This window comes from Calypte anna, chromosome 6 (genome assembly GCF_003957555.1).
Source record: "Calypte anna isolate BGI_N300 chromosome 6, bCalAnn1_v1.p, whole genome shotgun sequence".
NCBI classification, from domain to species: domain Eukaryota; kingdom Metazoa; phylum Chordata; class Aves; order Apodiformes; family Trochilidae; genus Calypte; species Calypte anna.
In genome coordinates this window covers 1,577,223-1,595,085 of record NC_044252.1, presented here as the reverse complement: position 1 = coordinate 1,595,085, position 17,863 = coordinate 1,577,223, and the positions used below count along the sequence as shown (strand labels likewise).

At 46.0% G+C, this 17,863-nt stretch overlaps 1 protein-coding gene across 12 annotated transcripts in view; it reads left to right on the top strand.

Annotated features, from left to right (window-relative positions):
* CAMK2G (calcium/calmodulin dependent protein kinase II gamma) overlaps positions 1-17,863 on the top strand; it is a 108,363-nt gene that overhangs the window by 64,810 nt on the left and 25,690 nt on the right. For all 12 annotated transcript variants that reach the window (XM_030453553.1, XM_030453548.1, XM_030453544.1 and 9 more), the window contains exons 7-13: positions 3,483-3,585; positions 4,441-4,524; positions 5,448-5,542; positions 8,176-8,298; positions 10,552-10,635; positions 11,042-11,084; positions 17,254-17,294. In XM_030453553.1, the coding sequence (XP_030309413.1) occupies positions 3,483-3,585; positions 4,441-4,524; positions 5,448-5,542; positions 8,176-8,298; positions 10,552-10,635; positions 11,042-11,084; positions 17,254-17,294 (573 nt within the window). The remainder of the gene's footprint in view (positions 1-3,482; positions 3,586-4,440; positions 4,525-5,447; positions 5,543-8,175; positions 8,299-10,551; positions 10,636-11,041; positions 11,085-17,253; positions 17,295-17,863) is intronic.

The window sequence follows — 17,863 nt, the reverse complement described above, 5'->3', positions numbered from 1 at the left end:
GAAGCACAAATTCACTTCTTCAGGGTTCTCTAGAGGGTGTGCTGAACTCCTGAGGAGGTTTTCAGTCTTCCTGAACCTTGCCAGCTCTCAGCTTCTCTGAGGCAGCTCCAGGATGGAGTAGTTGTGAACCTTGGAGTGCAGTGGGCTTTCAGAGAAGCTTGGGTAAGATTCATTATAATGAAGGACACTTTCTAGTCTGTCATTGAGGAGATCTCCAGAGACCTGGGGCAATCTCTGTTCAATCTGCCAGGATGAGTTTCTCTGCACAGAGCACGTATATTTTTATTCTGCACTGTTGCCAAACACATGCCACTGGGCTAGGGCAGGATGCATAACAAGAATTTTTTGTGTCATTTCTTTCTTCTCTCATCAGCAGAAGCACTTTTAATCTAAAGCCAGGACTGCTGGCCAGTTAAACACTGGGTGAATCAACCTTTTGCCACATGATAAGACATTTATTCCACCCTGAGCCCCTGCAGTGTAGTTTACAAAAACTCCCTTCCCACACGGTGCCAGCTGTACTGGGAGCTGGGAAGGCAACAGAATGAAGAGATTTTTGCAGGAAGATTTGCCTGCCCTGCAGCCCTCTCTGTCAGAAGTGGGACTGCTGATGGCCACCAGTGGCCCAGTTAAATTAATGCAGGATGGCACCTGCTGGTAGTGTTGATGTTGGTTTGTTACAGACAAGGCATAAGGGGGAAACTATGGAAATATTTTGTAGAGACCAAAGTTCAGAGCATGTTGCCAGCTCAGTGGCAGTGTTCCCCAGGTGATTTGATCTAATGGGCAGCTGTTAACCCGTGGCTTTTCTGGCAGGCTCCCAGGCAACACTTTTGGCCTTCTGATTCAGAGCACTGCAACAAGATGCAAGTGATCTACTGTGGAATGGCTGCTCTGGATCAGAGCTGACTCCTGCCCTGGGGAAAGCAGCCTCTAAAAGTCTCGTTACTGCCCAGAATCAGGGCCTCTATGAAAAAATCAGTAGTATTTTTCAGTACAGGATGGTTTAAGTTCAGATATAATCTGTTTTGTTTCCCGGGTTTTTTGTTTGTGTGAAAGTTGTGAAATTGTTTTGGATTTATCAGCTCCTAGACACTCCCCACTGTAGTTAATGTCTGTCTTCTGTTGCTTGCTCTGATGCACTGAAACTGTCCAGGCCTGAGGAGTAGCCATTCCTTTTAGCAATAAAAGATGCCCTGCTCTTTATTTAATATTGAGCTCCTTGCCAAGAGCTTGGCCTTCAGGATCAGTGTGTAATAGCTGCAGAGCCTGCTTCAAGAGAAATTTTGCCTTTTGCACCTCCTTCTCATAATCCTGCTCTGTTGGCTGACATCCTCTTAAAGAACTTCAAATGCTGAGCTGCCCATTGGGACCATAAGAAATTAGGAAATTAATTCAGATCCTTACCAAGAAGTGTGTGAAACCTGAGGCAGCCCATATGTTCCCAGACATTGCACATGGAGCAGCACCACCAGCCTTAAGGTGTTTGTAGCTGTGTTTTAGGAGCAAATAGTGCTCAGCTAGCACAAGCCTGGCTTAAGTTTCACAGTTCCATAGTCAAGCCAAGTCCCAAGCCAAGTTGGGAGGGGTTTTCAGAAGGCTCCATGGCTCTTCTGCTTTAGGGGCTTGTTTGCACTGATGAGTTCTCCTCAGTGTGGATTGATTAGCACCATCTTTTCCACTTCCTATGTAGTGCAAAGGGAGTGACATCCAAATTTATGAGGGCCAGTTCCTCTTCCTTCCATGCTGCTCATGGCATGGATAGTAATGGGCAAGGCTGTTCTCTCTTCCTTCAAAGCCAGAAGCAAGGGACATGCCCAGCACTTTTAAGGCAGGTGACAGAGCAAAGCACCTTGTTCCTGTCATGCAGAAGAGGAACAGGGGTTTGCTTGCTGTGGGATGGCAGTGGGGAGCAGGCTGCACACGAGATCTTCATCAGATCTGTGAAACTGAGACAAGCCTCCTGTTTCTGGATTTACTGGCTCCCATCTTGCCTGCTTAAAAACTCAAGCTGAGATGAATTACACAAACAGTCAGGAGGGGGTAGGATGAGAAAACACATTTGTCCTGCTTGTCTGCAACTTGGGTTTCCTGCAGGGCTGTACTAGCAAGCACCTGAAGGGCTTTGGGCTTTCAGAAGGTCCCACCTAGCTTGCTGCTCTGGGGCTGCAGAGCAAGCTGTTCATTTTTGGTACAGCTTTTGGAATTGTGTGAAGACTTGTCCTGAAGTCCTCTGCTGGAGCACCACAGAATTCTGATTCATGGGAGACAGAACCATGAGGGGCACAAAAGTCTTCCTTGTTTTCCCGTGGTGGGAGGCGACGTGGCTGCTGATCCTATAGGTGACAGCAGCAGCAGGACAGCACCTTTTACCCTGCTGTAAATCCATGGCAGGAAAAATCAGCTTACAGGAATCCTGAGTGCTGGGCTGGCTGTGCCAGCTTGAGGCTGAGGCTCTTTCTGTAAGGGCTGAGAACTCCTCCTGCCATCCCAGCCGCTGCCTTTCCGCATCACGGCGCTGGCATTGGCACCACTTCTGAGCAGCAGCTTCACTTTTGCAGGGCCTTTGGGACTGCGTAATGTTTGTGGGGAGAAATATCACTGCAGATTGTATCTGCTGCATCTTCCTTCCCTCCCCACCCCAAATTACTCTCTGCGGGGATGACAGCAACAAATTTTGGGTTCAGTGCTGCAGGAACTGTGCTGCCAGTGCCCTCTGGTGTCAGCACGGATCGTATGGGCTGGGCTGGGAGATGCTCTGGCTCCCACAGAGGATTTTTGTTAGACTTGAGGATTTTCCACCACTTTTGGTCAGGGTCATTTCAGAGAATCACAGAATCATTCTGGTTGGAAAAGAGCTATAAAATCATTGATTCCAAGCACCAAACTTTACCAGCCATCAACCTAACTCTGCCCAGTCAGTGCACCTCAGATGCTGTGTTCACTACAAGAAAGACATCAAGGTGCTGGAGCAAGTCCAAGAAGGGCAACAGAGTTGGGGAAGGGTCTGGAGAACACGTTTTCTGAGGAGGTTCTGAGGGAACTGGAGTTGTTTAGTCTGGAGAAAAGGACACTGAGGGGAGACCTTCTCACTCTCTACCTGAATGGAAGCTGTAGCAAGGTGAGGGTTGGTCTCTTCTCTCTACGAACAAGCAACAGGACAAAAGGAAATGGTCTCAAGTTGCTCCAAGGGAGGCTTAGATTGAGTGGGAGAACAAACTTCTTTGCTGAAAGGGTAATTAAACACTGGAATAGGCTGCCCAGGAAAGGGGTTGAATCAGCATCTCTGGAGGTGTTTAAAAGATGCATTGATATGGGGTTTTTTTTTGCCATTGCTCTGCCTTCACCTGGACAGTTACAGTATGTGCCTGCTAAATTCAGGCAGCAGATCCAATTTAATGATGTGACTACTGAGGTAGGAGGCTTTTAACAAGCTTGTCAGTCTTTTCATTCTTACCCCCTTTCTTCTTTCTTCTCCCCAGCCTGAGAATTTACTTCTGGCAAGTAAATGTAAGGGTGCTGCTGTCAAACTGGCTGACTTCGGACTGGCCATAGAAGTCCAGGGAGAGCAGCAGGCCTGGTTTGGTAAGAGTGTTTGAGCTTTCCCACTTTTGCTTCCCCCTTTCCTGATGGCTAATTGAGTTGCACCCTCCCTGAGTACTTTCTCTCAGCTTTTCCAGCACACTTGTATTTGGCATTGCTGCTTCCTTTCCAGACATCCTTGGGAATGAGCCTAGGTACAACAGAGGAAAGAATATGATGGATGAAGACAGAAAAAAAAATAGCTGTGTCTCTCTCTCTTTTTCTTCTCTGTTTACAGTAGATGCTAGTGTCAGAGGTGAATGCAGCTGCTAAGTTTAGACCCTGATCTGAACTTTTCTACTGCTTGGGAGTATAGACACCTGGAATTTTGTTTGGTCATTTTACAGACCTGGCCTTCCTCAGGCACATTTGGATCTGGCCTTATCTTTGTTTAGCTAAAACATAATGAGAAATGGGACCTTCTCAGGCTGAGAATCAGCTCTGAGACTCTGCAGTGCTGTGGAGGTTCTGGAGAGATGGCTGCTTCTCCTGGTCTGCCCACACCATTTGGTAATCAGCTGTGTCCCATCCGTGTCTTGTGTTTTCAAACTCCAAGCCATCACATGTCAAAAATGAGAAAAGACCTGGCATATGAGTTTGTGCCTACCTGGTTGCTCTTTCTTTTCTGTTTTTCCTGCAAAACATAGACACTTGATCCCATCTGTTTTTCTCTTTTTTTTTTCTTTTTTCTTTTCCTCTTTCTGTTGGTTTACCAAGTAGGTAGCTCTAGCAAATACAAGTTGAAGGGTGGGCAATGGGTTTGGGGATTTGTTGGTTACCACTAGTGGATTTTCTGATATGGCAAGATCTCTTCTGCTTCACTACTGTAAGTACTTCATGTCATCCCTTTCCTGACAGGGTTTGCTGGCACTCCAGGCTACCTCTCCCCTGAAGTCTTAAGAAAAGATCCTTATGGAAAACCAGTGGATATATGGGCATGTGGTAAGATTCTGTCAAAGCATTTTACACTTAAGCAACACCACTTCATGTAGGAGAACAATTCCTCTTAACTTGTTGCTGGGAGGGTGCTCAGTGCTCCTTCTTATTGGGTGGAGAGATGAAGGCACACTTGAGGATAAGCACCTTGTGTAGATGGAGTTAAAACAGGAGCTTGAACTCATTTGATTCTGGCTCCTAATCCTTTCCTCAGGCCATCCATCAGATGTTTGAGGCTCAGGAGATAGGACCTGTCTGTGCTTTGCAGAGTCAGTTGTTTAGATAACTGTAGCAATTTCCTATCACGTTAAGTGTCTGGAAGATGAAATACTGAAGAGACCTGATTTTTGAAAAGGGAAAACAAATCTGGTGTTAAAGTGTCTGGGGCCAATAAGTTTAAAGATATGTGACATCAGCATTGCCTGGCATGGACCAGGCTATAACCATTATAACCATTTATAAATGGTTCTTTGCAGGCTGGGAGCCTTAGCTTTGTCAGTGGCTTTATTGTCCCAAGGCCATGCACAGTGAGCATCTAAAACCCCAATCTTCCCTTAAAAAGCCCCTTGCTGCCCAGCAACCCCAAGAGATGTGGCTTCACTTTATTCTGAGAGCAGCTGGGAGCTGTGGCTCACCAGCCCTGGTGGCCAGAGGAGGGTAGGACATCTTGCACCGTGTTCTAGCTCCTGGCAGCAGAGTTTCGAGAGTTGAACGTTAAGTGCCAGGGTGAGGTACAGCAAAAGGAGAGGTTTGTACTGTATTTTTATTTTAATTTTTTTTTTTTTTTAACCTTGGAAGGCTAAATACCATGGCTAATTAAGTACAGAGCAATCATTGCCTTGGGGACTGTCAAGAGGGAAGGAAGAGGGGCTCAAGGAGTAATTGGCATATTAGCCTAACCATAGTATATCTGTGTCTCTCCCTCCCAGGAGTGATTCTGTACATATTACTAGTGGGGTACCCTCCCTTTTGGGATGAAGATCAGCACAAACTCTATCAGCAGATCAAAGCCGGAGCCTATGACGTAAGGGCACTTTCTTGCTGAGTACCTGCATGGGTGTAGAAGCCATCCAAAAAAAAACCCAAAAAACCATGGCACTCTCTCACTTGGTGTCCAGCAGCAGGCCCCAAGCTACTGTGTGTGTTCATACACCTCATCTTCACTGCCTGGGACACAGTCCTGTTTGGGGCTGCTGAAAGGAAGGGGGCAGTGGGCACCAAGCTGTTGCTGGTCCTTAGGGAAACACAGGGCTGGGAATGCAGATGGTGGGAAATGGTGTCTTCTAGAGTGTTCTCCAGGAAGTGCTGCAGAGCTAGCCAGTGCTAACTCTCTCAGGGGAGACAGAGGGAAGGTAGAATGAAGGAGTTCTTCTTTACTTGATCAAGGCCGAATTAAAAGTATGGGGAGGTTTTGTGTAAAACAATCACTTAAATTCTGGCTTCTTAAATTCTGGTCTCCTCAGTGCCTTAGTGGAATTTCTTCCATCTGGAAGCCCAGTGAGAAGACTGAGTGGTGTAGGGGCCTTTGGAGGGGTGGCTTTGTGGTGGGGAGCAGCATGGTGGGTTGGAGGTTCTGGTGAAAAGCCAAGCAAGTTCCTCAGAGTGTGGCAAAACTGAGGTGTAAAAAGGTGTAGCTGGAGGAAAGGAATAGCAAGGAGGTTAGTACTGGGGAGCAAAGGTGGTGTAAAATGTGGTTTGGATACCACAGCTCCAATGTTTGACATCAGTTCTTCATCTAAGAAGAGGCTCAGGGGAGAAGTCCTGGAAATCTTAGCTCGAAGCCTGTGGGTGTGAGGATGAAGAGAAATCTGGGGAGTTTGTTTTGTAGGCTGGCTTGTGTTTGTATTAAACTCAAAACAAACAACAAAACAACAAAACCACCAACAAAAAAGACAAAACCAAAGAAAAGCCAGGGTTCTGCTGGACCCCAGTTACCTCCCAGCTCCTGTGCCTGAGACCATGAGAGTGGCTGTCCTGGTGATGGTGAGAACAAAGGTCTGCCTAACCTCATGTCCTGGCTCAGTGGCTCCCTGGGTAGAAGGAAAGTGATGCCTAAAATGGACTTGTGTTCTTCTGCTCCCTTCCTGCCCCTCTTCTTTCTGTGTTGCTTGTTCTCATTTTTGAAGTGTTTTTGCACTGGTGGGGATGTTTCAAAGCACTTCAGGGGTTGAATGTCTGAACTCCTTCTGTAAGTGGTGAGGAGTGAAGTGCCTGATGCCTCCTGTCACCCTGCTGGTTTGGAATTCTTACCTGTCATGAAGAAGTTCCTGTAGATTCCCCCTGATGTACCTGGTAGAATGCAGCTCAGGTGTTGCTGGTGTCCCTGCCTCTGGTGTCCTTGCCCCAGCACTGGGCTGCTCTGTTGCTGTCTCTTGACCATAAGGGAAGTGGCAGCTGGGAATTGGGCTTTGTCCTCTTGGGTAGGGGGTTTTGCAAGGCATTACCATGAATGCTTCAGAGTTTGGGTGAGGGTAAAATGTCTTGGCTGAAAGCTCAGGAGCATAATTTTGGAGTAGTCCTTTGCACCACTTGCAGAACAAACTGTATCATGCCTTGCTGATGCCTGAGGGTGCAGAAATCAGATGATATGCAAACCAAACACAGTGGAGGTGTTTGCTGTGTTTTTATGACCCAAATCAGAAGAGCACAAAATGCAGGAGAAAAGACAGGGGATAAACTTTTTCCAGATGCTGTAGTACTGCAAGGAAATGTTCTCAGGATAGATCAGTCTTCTCCCCAACTCCTAAAGCCGGGGGACTTTTTTCTCCCAACAGCACATTTATCTTGGTGTTATTTGGTTCACCTCCATTTGTAAAGTAGATTCCCAGGAATGAGACATGCTGCATTTAATCTCACCTTGCTGCCATCTTTCCCACGTGCAAGTATCTGGAGGATGGCAGAAATACTTTTGTCTTTACTGGAATTAGAGGAGAGAGCATTTACCCCCTCATGGATGAGCAGCAACTGAAATACTTAAGATCCTTTTCTTTGTTTCCATGCTTCTGTATTCCCATCCACTGTTACATCTCTCTTGCTCCCCAAGTAATGATTTCTGTCTGGTAGATGCTTGCTAACAACTTTGCTGGTGGGTTGCTACACCTAAGTGAGTGGGTATTGTTCCAGAATATTGTGCTTTATGGTGGGGAAAATAATACCTGCTGGGATGGTCTCGGTTACTGGGTTTTGCTTTCAGGAGGTTTTGCTGTAGTTTAGTCTTTGTGATTTTGCAAATGCTGTGATAGCTTTTTAACATGCAAGGTGGAGTAAAAAAAAAAAAATGTAGTGCTTGTGTTTTTCATGCCAGAACTTGGTTAAGAAGGTCTGGGACTTCACTTTTTTTGACCGTTGAGTGTGAAAGGAATTCAAAGGTCTGAGTGATTCCTAGAAGGCTTTTAAGCTTTTAATCTTTCTGCCTGTTTCTGGTGAATGGTACAGGTGTGTCCTGCTGTCTGGTACCATTCCTTTGCTGGATTCTGTACCATTTTTGGTATGTGAGTTTTCACAGAAATTGACCATTTTTTTGCAAATTATGCGAAACTTTTTTTGCCCCAGTATCAAAAGGGCAAAAGCTTCAATTCAGCTGTGTAGGAGGGAGAATCTTTTGCTGCTAGTAGCAGATACTTTCAGCTCATCACCTGGTCCTTCTTCCTCTTTCAGTTCCCGTCACCTGAGTGGGACACTGTTACTCCTGAAGCCAAGAATTTGATCAACCAAATGCTGACGATAAACCCAGCGAAACGCATCACAGCTGACCAGGCTCTCAAGCACCCATGGGTCTGCGTAAGTCTTTTCCTCCCTCGTGCTTTGATTTGTGCTTACTCTGAACTGACAAGGCCCAGAAGAGCCCAGAATATTTTAAAATGCAGTTTTCTTTTATTATTTTTTGGAGGGTGACCTTCAGCGAGCCAGCTTGGTCAGGCTGTGGTGCTTTTGTTGCCACTGTAGGAAAAGAAAAAAAATTAATCCTTTATTCTTTTGCAAGTTTGGTGAATGTCCACATTACCACATCTCTTTTCCCCACGTCTCCTCTTGCAATCATCCTGAAAGAGCTCATGGAGTTTGGCATCAGGAAAAATTCTTCAGGATTATTTTGTTCTTTGTCTCCTCTGCAGTTCATTGCATTGCATCTTTGCAGTGTTGGAACATTTCTGCTCTGCTGCAGCTTAACTGGCTGTAAACCTGAAATCAGCAAAAAGCCTTTTGCCATCCTGTGTGTGTTTTTTCTGCCTTGCCAGACTCCACACATGAGTATTTTTCATCTTCTGCAAAGTTGGCAAGGAAATCCCAGTATGCAGCTGGGAGTAGGACTAGGGGAGGGCAGCAGTGATGCACTTCTGGCTCTGCAGGATGAAGTCATTCCACCAAAGTCCAACCCAGATGCCCTTGTTCCACAGTAGCATGTTTCTGCTGTGTCTCTAGCCTGTTACTGCACTCATTCTTTCTTGAGAAACTGTGGTGGGTTTGCTTTGCCTACAAACCAACAAGTCAGCAATTTAAACTTGCTTATGTGAATGTCAGTGTAACACGAGTGTAGTGGCTGTTGTAAAGTGATTGCAAGTCAGAACTTCACACTAGCTGAGACTTTGCATCTCTCTGATGGTTTTTTGTGTTTTTTTTTTCTCCTTGCATGCTTGTAATCAATAGCAGTTTCTGTATATCTAACTGTTGTCCCAAGGCCTGTAACCAAAGCTGTATATATTACAGTGGCTCTCTCCCTCTGGCAACATAATATAAGAGATTTTCCTTCTCTGAGTTATGGGGAGTTCAGTTTCACTTCACAGCCATTTCATCCTCTCACCCAAACTGCCTCCTCTGGAGTCCCTTGTTTCCAGTTGCTCTCAGCAGACATTTTCTTTCTGGAAAATTTTTACTCCTCCCAAGTAAATGTGGTAGGAAATCTGAAAAGGTTTATCTGAGACACTGAGCTGCTGAAGTATGTGTCCTGACTCCTTTGAGCCCATGTGGAACAGCTGAACATCACTGTCACTCCTAAGGGGGCTGAATGAACAGTGATCACCAAAGGCCTTGGAGAGGACATCTCAGCTCCCTTCTGCCTCCCCAGCTCCTGAGTGCACTGCAGCAGGTGACTGACAGGGTCAAAGCAAAGACTTCCCATGAATACAGCTGAATACAAGCATGTTTACAGTTCTTTTGGGTACTGCAGAATTTTTTCCAAGCAAGAGAAAGGTAATGGAGGGTTTAAACCCACTGATCTGCCAAGGTAGTTATTCACCATTGTCTCTGTAAAGGATAGAATCACATAATGGTTTGGGTTGGAAAGGATGCTGAGGCTCATGGCTCTGTGCAGGAGCAACAGCCACTCTGGCAGTAGTCTCTGGTTTCCCTATGTGCTCCAAATGCCTGGCAGCATCAGGCTCTGGTTTCCCCATGTGCTCTCAGTGTCTGGCAACACCTGGGGGAAGTTCTTTTGCAGCTGATGGGATCCCAGCCTGCTGTGGGTGTCAGGTGGGCACCACTGCCAGGAAGTGACATTCTGATTTTTTCTTGGTACATCAGAGCTCTGTGATCTTTCCTCTCACACACTGGAAATCCCTTTCTGCACAACTGATGCAAAGAGGCTGAGGCCTCTGCATGTTGAGTATCTACATTCAGGGAGTTGCCATGTCCAGGCAGGCTACTGCTCACCAGTAGTCACTTACTAGGATTATTCCCTTGGAGCTGATGCCACACAAATCTTCCCTATAGTGGCTCTAACTCAGTCCCCAGTGGGTGTGCTTGTTCACTTGACTGGGTCTCCTTACTGTCTTGATCCATCTGTGTGCCTGAGAGACAGGGAGCACCAGTTCTCCCCTCAGTCACAGAGTTTCTTGGGCACAGCCTTGCAGCAGCCAGCTCTGCCTTGTCATATCTTGCTGGGCTGGGAAATCCTTCAGTTGGGAATGGGTGGCAGTGTTTTGTAGCCAGGCTTTTTGTGGGAGAGGCTTGGCCACCTCAGCTGGAGCTGTCTGCAAGGGGAGAGAATGCCTCTGGTGAGGGGAATGTTCTTGACCTTGTGCTGCTCTTCTGTTTCAGCAACGATCCACTGTTGCCTCAATGATGCACAGGCAGGAGACTGTGGAGTGCTTGAGGAAGTTCAATGCCAGAAGGAAGCTAAAGGTATGTATATCTTAGCTTGCCTTAAGTTTGGCCTTCATTCTCTAAGTTGAATTCCTTCCTTGCAGCAATATTTTTTTCTATGATGAGCTGACTAATGTTAGTGCAGTTCCTTCTGTGCCCCTCCAACCACTTCAGGGGCCCAGAGAAGTGTAATGAGGAGCTGGGTAGTTTTTCCCTGAAGCTGTAAGCTGCCCCTGCTTCTCTTGCTTCATCATCACCCCTACTACTTCCTGCAAGAGAGAGGAAATAGAGCAACTAGTTCTTAAATTCTGGGGCTTTTCTGATCACTCTCTGCCTCCTAGTAATAGTGCCTAGTAATAGGCAGATCCTCCAGCCTGGGCATGGAGTAGCTGCCTGCTCTTGGAAAGTTCAGATGCAACTGTGTGTCTCTTTCTCTTCCCCACAGGGTGCAATCCTCACAACGATGCTTGTGTCTCGAAATTTTTCAGGTAAGTTCTTGTTGTTCCCATCCCTTCATCAGTTTTGCTTTGTGTAAGTGAGGCAGAGGGTACTTTAATTCTTTTGTTTCTTTAATTTCTTTGAAACATGGTCACAGTTCATTATGGTGCTCCTGGCAGCTGACCTGTGTGAAATAAGAAGTGATTTGTTTGGGTAAAAGCTTGGTGACACTGTTGTCTGGGACAAATCAGAATAGAATCAGCTGCCACAATCCCCTCATGGTATTTTGCTCATGGTATTTTGATATCAGATTATTTTGGGGGACATTCTGGTTGGCATTTATTTCGTTTGCCTGTCTGAAACCAGGAGTCAAGAAGTCTTGTGTAGAAATCAGTGATGCCTTTAGGCCTGAGGAAGGGGCACAGGGCAAGTAATAATATTGGTGAGAAAAGGAACAAGAGCTGTTTGGATATTGTATTCAATATCAAGCTATTAAGAGTTTTCCTTCTTGGAGCCTGAGAAGTGGTTTTCATCCTTTTAAGCTTACTAACCAATAGCCTGGCACCCACCCAACTGCATTACGTAGTGCACTTACTGAAAATGCAAATCTCAACGTGCATATCAGTGCTTTTTGGAAGCTGTTTGTCTTGGCTCAGCACATCTAGATGATGAAGGCTTCTCTGTGTTCATTTCCATTTGGGTGGAAAAACCTCTCTTTGCAAGAGCCTTTGGTTTATGGGCTCGTTCACTTTCTTCACCCTCCTTGCCATTTTTTTTGTTGCTTGTAAAAAGGGCAATTGTTGGATGCATGAGTCAGACTTTTATTGCACCTGCCTGGAGTTACTTTTCAAGTGAAAATCTGCTGTATGGATTAGAAGTGGTGATGAGCACAGTGGAAGTGCAATGATTTTATCTGGCCATTTACCAATGTTGGATACCAATATTTCTGTTCTGGGTGAGGAGACAATAAACTTCTGATTGTAATGGAAACGTCCCTGAAATGATCATCTCAGCATTCAAAGTTACACATACATTCTTTTGATAAATCAAGGCAGCATTTTAACCTCCTGTATGGTGGTTTAAAAAAAAAAAAAGATGTGAAATGAAACTACAGTTTAAGGACAACCCTCAGCAACTTCAAATGTGTTTTTTCCTTGGTTCTTGCTTTAAGGTGAACCTGTGCCATATATATCAGGACTACTTCTGGCTACAGCAATTTCTCTTTCCTGCATTCCTGGTAGATCAGCTACAAAGGGGCAGAATAATTTCCTCCATTCACCTGTCCTAGGGTTGTGCTATGACAGGACTGTAAAATTACCCCTTTTTTTCTGAAATAACTGTTAGAGGAGGTATGGCCCAGCAAGGCTTTGGCAGGACTGTATGAAACATTTTCCTGGGGATTCTGCTGCTGTCAATGGTCTTCGATCTCTTCACCCAGCTAGTTTTTATTTCACTGAACTGATGACTCTGAAATAGCCAGCCAGGTTTAGATTCATTTTTACTCTGCAAATGTTGTCACTTCTAATGAAGCTGCTGAAGTGCTTGGGTAAGAAAATCTCCTGTGGCCCAGATTCAGAGTGCATGAAATGCCTGAGAGAAGGGTTCTCCTTAATGATGTGTGACCTATACATCCACTTATTCCCTGAGCTAGAATCAAGGAGGAAGAGGCTTGCTCTGCTCATTCTTCTCTGTCTCAAGGGCTGAGGCTGCTGGATCTGCTTCAGTTAACAACTGAAGAGAAGGAAATCCTAGGTGGCCCTTAGTGAGTGCAGCCTGCTCAGCAGCACTGAATAGGAGCTGTGATCCCAGGTAATGAGATGCTCTGAAAAAAAACATCCCCAAAGCATGGTGTGAATGTAGATACAAAGCATTTGTAGCCCCTCTGAATAGCAGCTCTTCCTAAGATTTTTGTGTTTTGACAACTACTCTTGTTTTCTTCACAGTGCTCTGGGCAATATGAGCTTGACATCATTATTATTATTATTATTATTATTATTATTATTATTATTATTATTCACTATACTGAGTTTTGTTTGGTTTTTTCAATTGCTGCCATTGCAATACATGAATCTGCTGGAAGTGAAAAATGAAGTACATACTTACTGAAAGCAAAAAGTTAGAAAGTCCATGTGGGAACTTTGGGTAGAGCTCAGGCTTTTCCTCTCATGGCAGGTCATCCAAGTGCCCTTGAAAAGCTCTGAAATAGTACTTGTTCCTTTCCCTAAAGACCTTAAAGGGTTTTTATTTTCTCTAATTGGGTGACACTGTGTTGCTGGCCTCTAAAAGCCCTGTTCTCAGCAGACAGGGCACTAGATTTATGGAGAGAGAAGCTTCTTCCTGTCTGGGGATGAGACCTTGTAAAAGCTTCTGCACAGATGTTCTGAGCCTGGAGGCAAACGAAGGCTCATGTGACCCTGGGATCAATTAATTAGGCAGGACAGTACTGTCTGCAGGAAACATGAGAAGACTTCTTTAATCCTCTTGTCATTACCAGCTCCTCTCCAAACATTTCGGAGTTCATTCATTTGGCAGTGTGGTTTTAGCTTGTGAGAAATTGTGTGCTTAAATTGTTTGTAGCAGTAGCAGTACCTCTTTCACTCACATTAAAGAAAAAAAATCTTACTTTTTACAAAGAAAAAAAAAAAGGTTTCTGTTCTTTTGGGAGGAATCTATTGCTTTCCACATTCCAGGTGTGTTTTGCCCCCAGGTCAGTTCCTAAAGATCAGGAATGTGATCTGGCTCCTTTCCCCAGTTATGGTGCATTCAACAATTTCATGTTGGCTGTTTGTGGTTCTTTTTAAAAGCTTGTATCCCAGCTCAGCTCTGTACAGCTGAAGTTAGGAAACCAAGACCTGGTTATAATAAGAGGTTTGTACCTTCTCTCCACACTCAGCTGAGAGAGAGAACGTTGGGATCCAAACTTTGCTGTGAGATCTTTGGAGTAACACCAGGGCACACACAGAATGATTTGGGTGCTCAGATGGTCCAAGCAAACCCTGATCTGATCTGCATTCACTCACAGAAGTCAATTCGAGTTAAATCAATTGATTAGGTTGTATGTCAGGAACTCCTAAATCCCCTTCTGAGAAGTAAATGTCAATTTGTTATTCAGAGTAAGTTGGCAAAGTTTTCAGACCTTCCTAATAGTGGCAGTATTGAAGGGGCCCCAGGCACTGTTATGAAGATAAAACTCTGGCAGGAAGCCTGCTATAGACTGAATGAAAGGATGGACAGAATTGGTTTTCATCTGAGAAACAGACATCTTCATCAAGTACTGAGAAGTGGCTTTTCTCCAGAAGTTAAGTTTTATGCAAGACTCCCAAGTAGAATACATGGAATTCTTATCCCTGTTTTCCCAACTGGATTTCACCAAGAGAAAGGGTTGACACTGGAAGTGACATCAGGCTGAAAATTAGTTCATCTGACTTGTTCTGAACTGGGAATATGAGGATGACAATGACCTCTGTCACTGAGAACTCTGTGTTGGTGTGATAACCAGTTTTATTTTAATCATCAAGTCTCAGCAGAGTCCAAAATCCTTTGGGGTGGAAGTGCTTGTGTTCCAGAAGCCAGGGCTTGGGTTGGCTGCTTGATGGCCATCAGGAGATAGTCAGACTTAACAAAAGCAGCCTCAGTCTTATCCCTGCATCCCCAGGAAATTCTCTCTGGAAGCTTAACTGAGATGGGAAACATAACTGAGATTTGGCAGCTGGGGAGAGGGCAAACCCAGGGCAGGCTGAGCTGCTCTGGCTGGGATAGGAGGAGAGGGGCTGGTGTGGGGCAGGAACTGTCCCTGGCTGGATTTGGAGGGGGGTATTTTCAGTCCCTCTTGGGAATTCCCTCCTCCACTGCTTCCCCTTGGCTCTGGTCTGTCCAGAGTGTCCAGTGTTTATTGCACTGGGGATTTGGGTTTCTGCCAGGAGCATGGTCCAGAGCCCATGCTGGTTGCTGTGGAGGCCAAAAGTGAGAAGTGTGGGAAGAGGGAGGAGTTTGGGGGTGGGTGGGCAGGGGGGGCCTTTTGTGCTTCTCTTCAGAGATGAACTGGAAGGGTGTCCTGTGAAACCAGGGACAGAACTCTGCCTGCAAGGTTAGCAGTGTGTGCCTCTCAGGGCTTCATCATAGTGGAACTGTGCTGAGAGGAGGGAAATCAACCCCTCTGATGTGTAGAAGGAGCAGGAAGGATGATGGGAAGAAATGTTGGTATATCATAGCTGGAAAACTGCAGAGCATGGGACCAGACCAGTTCTTCAACCACAAAGTCCTTGGACTGTCCCCTTCCTGCCATGTCTTTGCTAAGCTGCATGTTGGCTGAAGCTGTCTGATGCCTCTCAGGGAAAGTCTTGTCTGTTACTGAGTGCAGAAAATCCACTTGCATCCCCTCTTCTTTCTGTCTGAGAGCACACCCAGGCTGAGCTGGCTGCCCTTTTGCTTGAGGTGTCTGCAGTCATCTGGGTGTTGGAGTGGAGTGCATTTCATGGGCTCTCCACTTGTCCTTACAAACCATGGGATGAGAACTAACTACACAACAGCCCCAGTTCCTTCTGCAGTGCTGGGATGCTGGCAGGCCTGGGGGAAAAGAGTGTGTGCTGGGGCAGAGGTCCAAGCAGGGGATGAGGCTGGCTGGGGACCACTGGCTTAGTGTTACCTTCTGCTGGACCACACAGAGAGGCTCTGCTGGATTTAATCCCTGCAGAATGGGATTTTTAGCTGTCTTGTATCCACAAAGACAAATAGAAGGGTCTGGGAAAACTCAGAAAGAAGTGTAAAAAACATTGTGTCTGGGCCATTCTCAAGGACATATGGTGGTGCTGGTTCCCTTCTCTGCTAGGTTTTTTTTTCCCCACTTCAAGGCTATGTCCCATTTGTCGTGTGTAGCTACAGAATCTTTTACTCTTTCTCAAGTGTTGTAAGGTTACAACAGTTCCTTGTTTTCAACAGCTGCTGTGTGAGATGCCTTGGTGGATGTGTGGTGTAAATGCTGGGCCCCTTTTGACCCCACAACCACCTTGTCCTCCTCCTCACTTGTATGGGAAGTCAAGCTGGTCTCCTTCATCATGCCTTGAAGGTGGCAAGAACTTCACTGTTAGCTTCACTCCTAGGGTGTGTGTGCTCAGCAAAGAAAACCTCTTGCATGCAGGTTGTTCCAGTGTCCCTGAAGGGTTTCTGAGGGCAGGAATGAAGGCAAAATCCTGCTCTGGCTGTACTTGCATTAGGCTGTAGAATTGCAATAAACCTACATAAAAATAGGGTGTCACCTCTTTATTGTGAGGAGATGCTGTGGTGATTTGCACCAGCTCAGTTCAAATGGTCTCTGTAGGGTTATGTGGTGGGAGGGGGATTGGTTTTGACAATTGGATGTTGCCTTTGAGCACCCTGTGCCTTTGGGAGTGAAGCATTTCAACAGCCATCAGCTTTGCCTTAGGACTTCCTTTTTCTCTGAGCCACATCTTTGTTTGGAGCTCAGCTCCAGGGCAAGTCCCCAGGCAGTTTCCTGCAGTGGATGGAGCAGCTTCTTCCTCAGTCCCAAGCCTGCCTTCTGCCAGGTGTTTGCCCTGTCTGTGCTTATCATGCTCTTTCCTTGCTAGTGCCAGTTGTTTGAGTTGAGCCCAGCAGAGCATCTTTATCTTTCAGTGAAGACATTCAACTTAGTCCTGTCTCTTTCCTCATTCTCTCTTTTATTTTTTTCCCTTTGTAAACATTTATCAGACACTGATAACTGTGCACTTTTCCAGTCTCTTCCTTTCAGCTCTCCAGATGTATCCCCAGAGGAACTGTGAGCAGCAGTAATTAGGAGGCCTCAGCCTTATCAGTGCCCCCTTTTATAAGCCAAGTCTGTTGTGTGAATGCCTGTACTTGTGGGGAAAGCACTTATCCTCTGGCAGATTTCTTCAGCTTTCCCCCCTGGCATTTCTGCACAGGGTGGGGATTGAAACAGAGGAGCTCTGAGGTCTTATTTCACACTTGGTCATCCTGAGCTGGTGGAAGTGGGAGCATTTTTGCCTAAATAGGTGAACAGTAGATAGGAAGAGTGACCTTCTGCTGTCAGGATGGATTTGATGAATGTCTCGGCCTTTTTTCCAGGTTTCTTGCAGAGAGAGAGGAATTAGCAGGGTGGTTTGGTTGTCATTCTGAAGCCTCATTAAGTTTTGAGGGGAGTTGGGGGGAGAGAAAGAAAAGTCTTGAAACCAAAGCCTGACCTATTTCTGCTTCTCTCCACAGCTGCCAAAAGCCTGCTGAACAAGAAGTCAGATGGAGTGAAGGTGAGCTCTTGCTTTTCCATCTGTCTCTCCCACCATCTGAACAGGGGGCACCTGCTTTCTGTGCTGCCCATCCCCTTCTAGGCTGAAACCACAGCCCTGTTTTGGGACAGTGGATGAGTGGGGAGCCCCAGGTGGGAGAGATGCTGAAGGTTGAGCTGGGAAGAGGGGTGGGAAGGAGGAGGAGGAGCCTCTCAGTGATCACAGTTGACAGACTGGAGTCTGGGTCTTGTATTAGAGTTTGGTGCACACCCCCCTGGGCCAGGCACTCACCTACTCCTCTCTGAGGGGAATTGTTTTTTTCCCCACTTCAATTTCTTGGTGTGTGCATGGGCATCTTGTAGTTCTGGAGGTGAAGGAGGCCATTCCCAGGGCTGGATGTTGGTGCAGGCAGGAGCCCTTTACCATCTGGAGTACAGACAGTTACAGAGCACAGCACTTCTGTTCCAAAGGAAAACTGACCTCCACGTGGAGAAGTAGGGTTTGGTTTATTTGCTTGTGTTTCCACATGAAATGGAAACCTTTCCCTACAGTACAACAGTTCATCTCCTGCTTTTGTCTTCCTCCTCCCC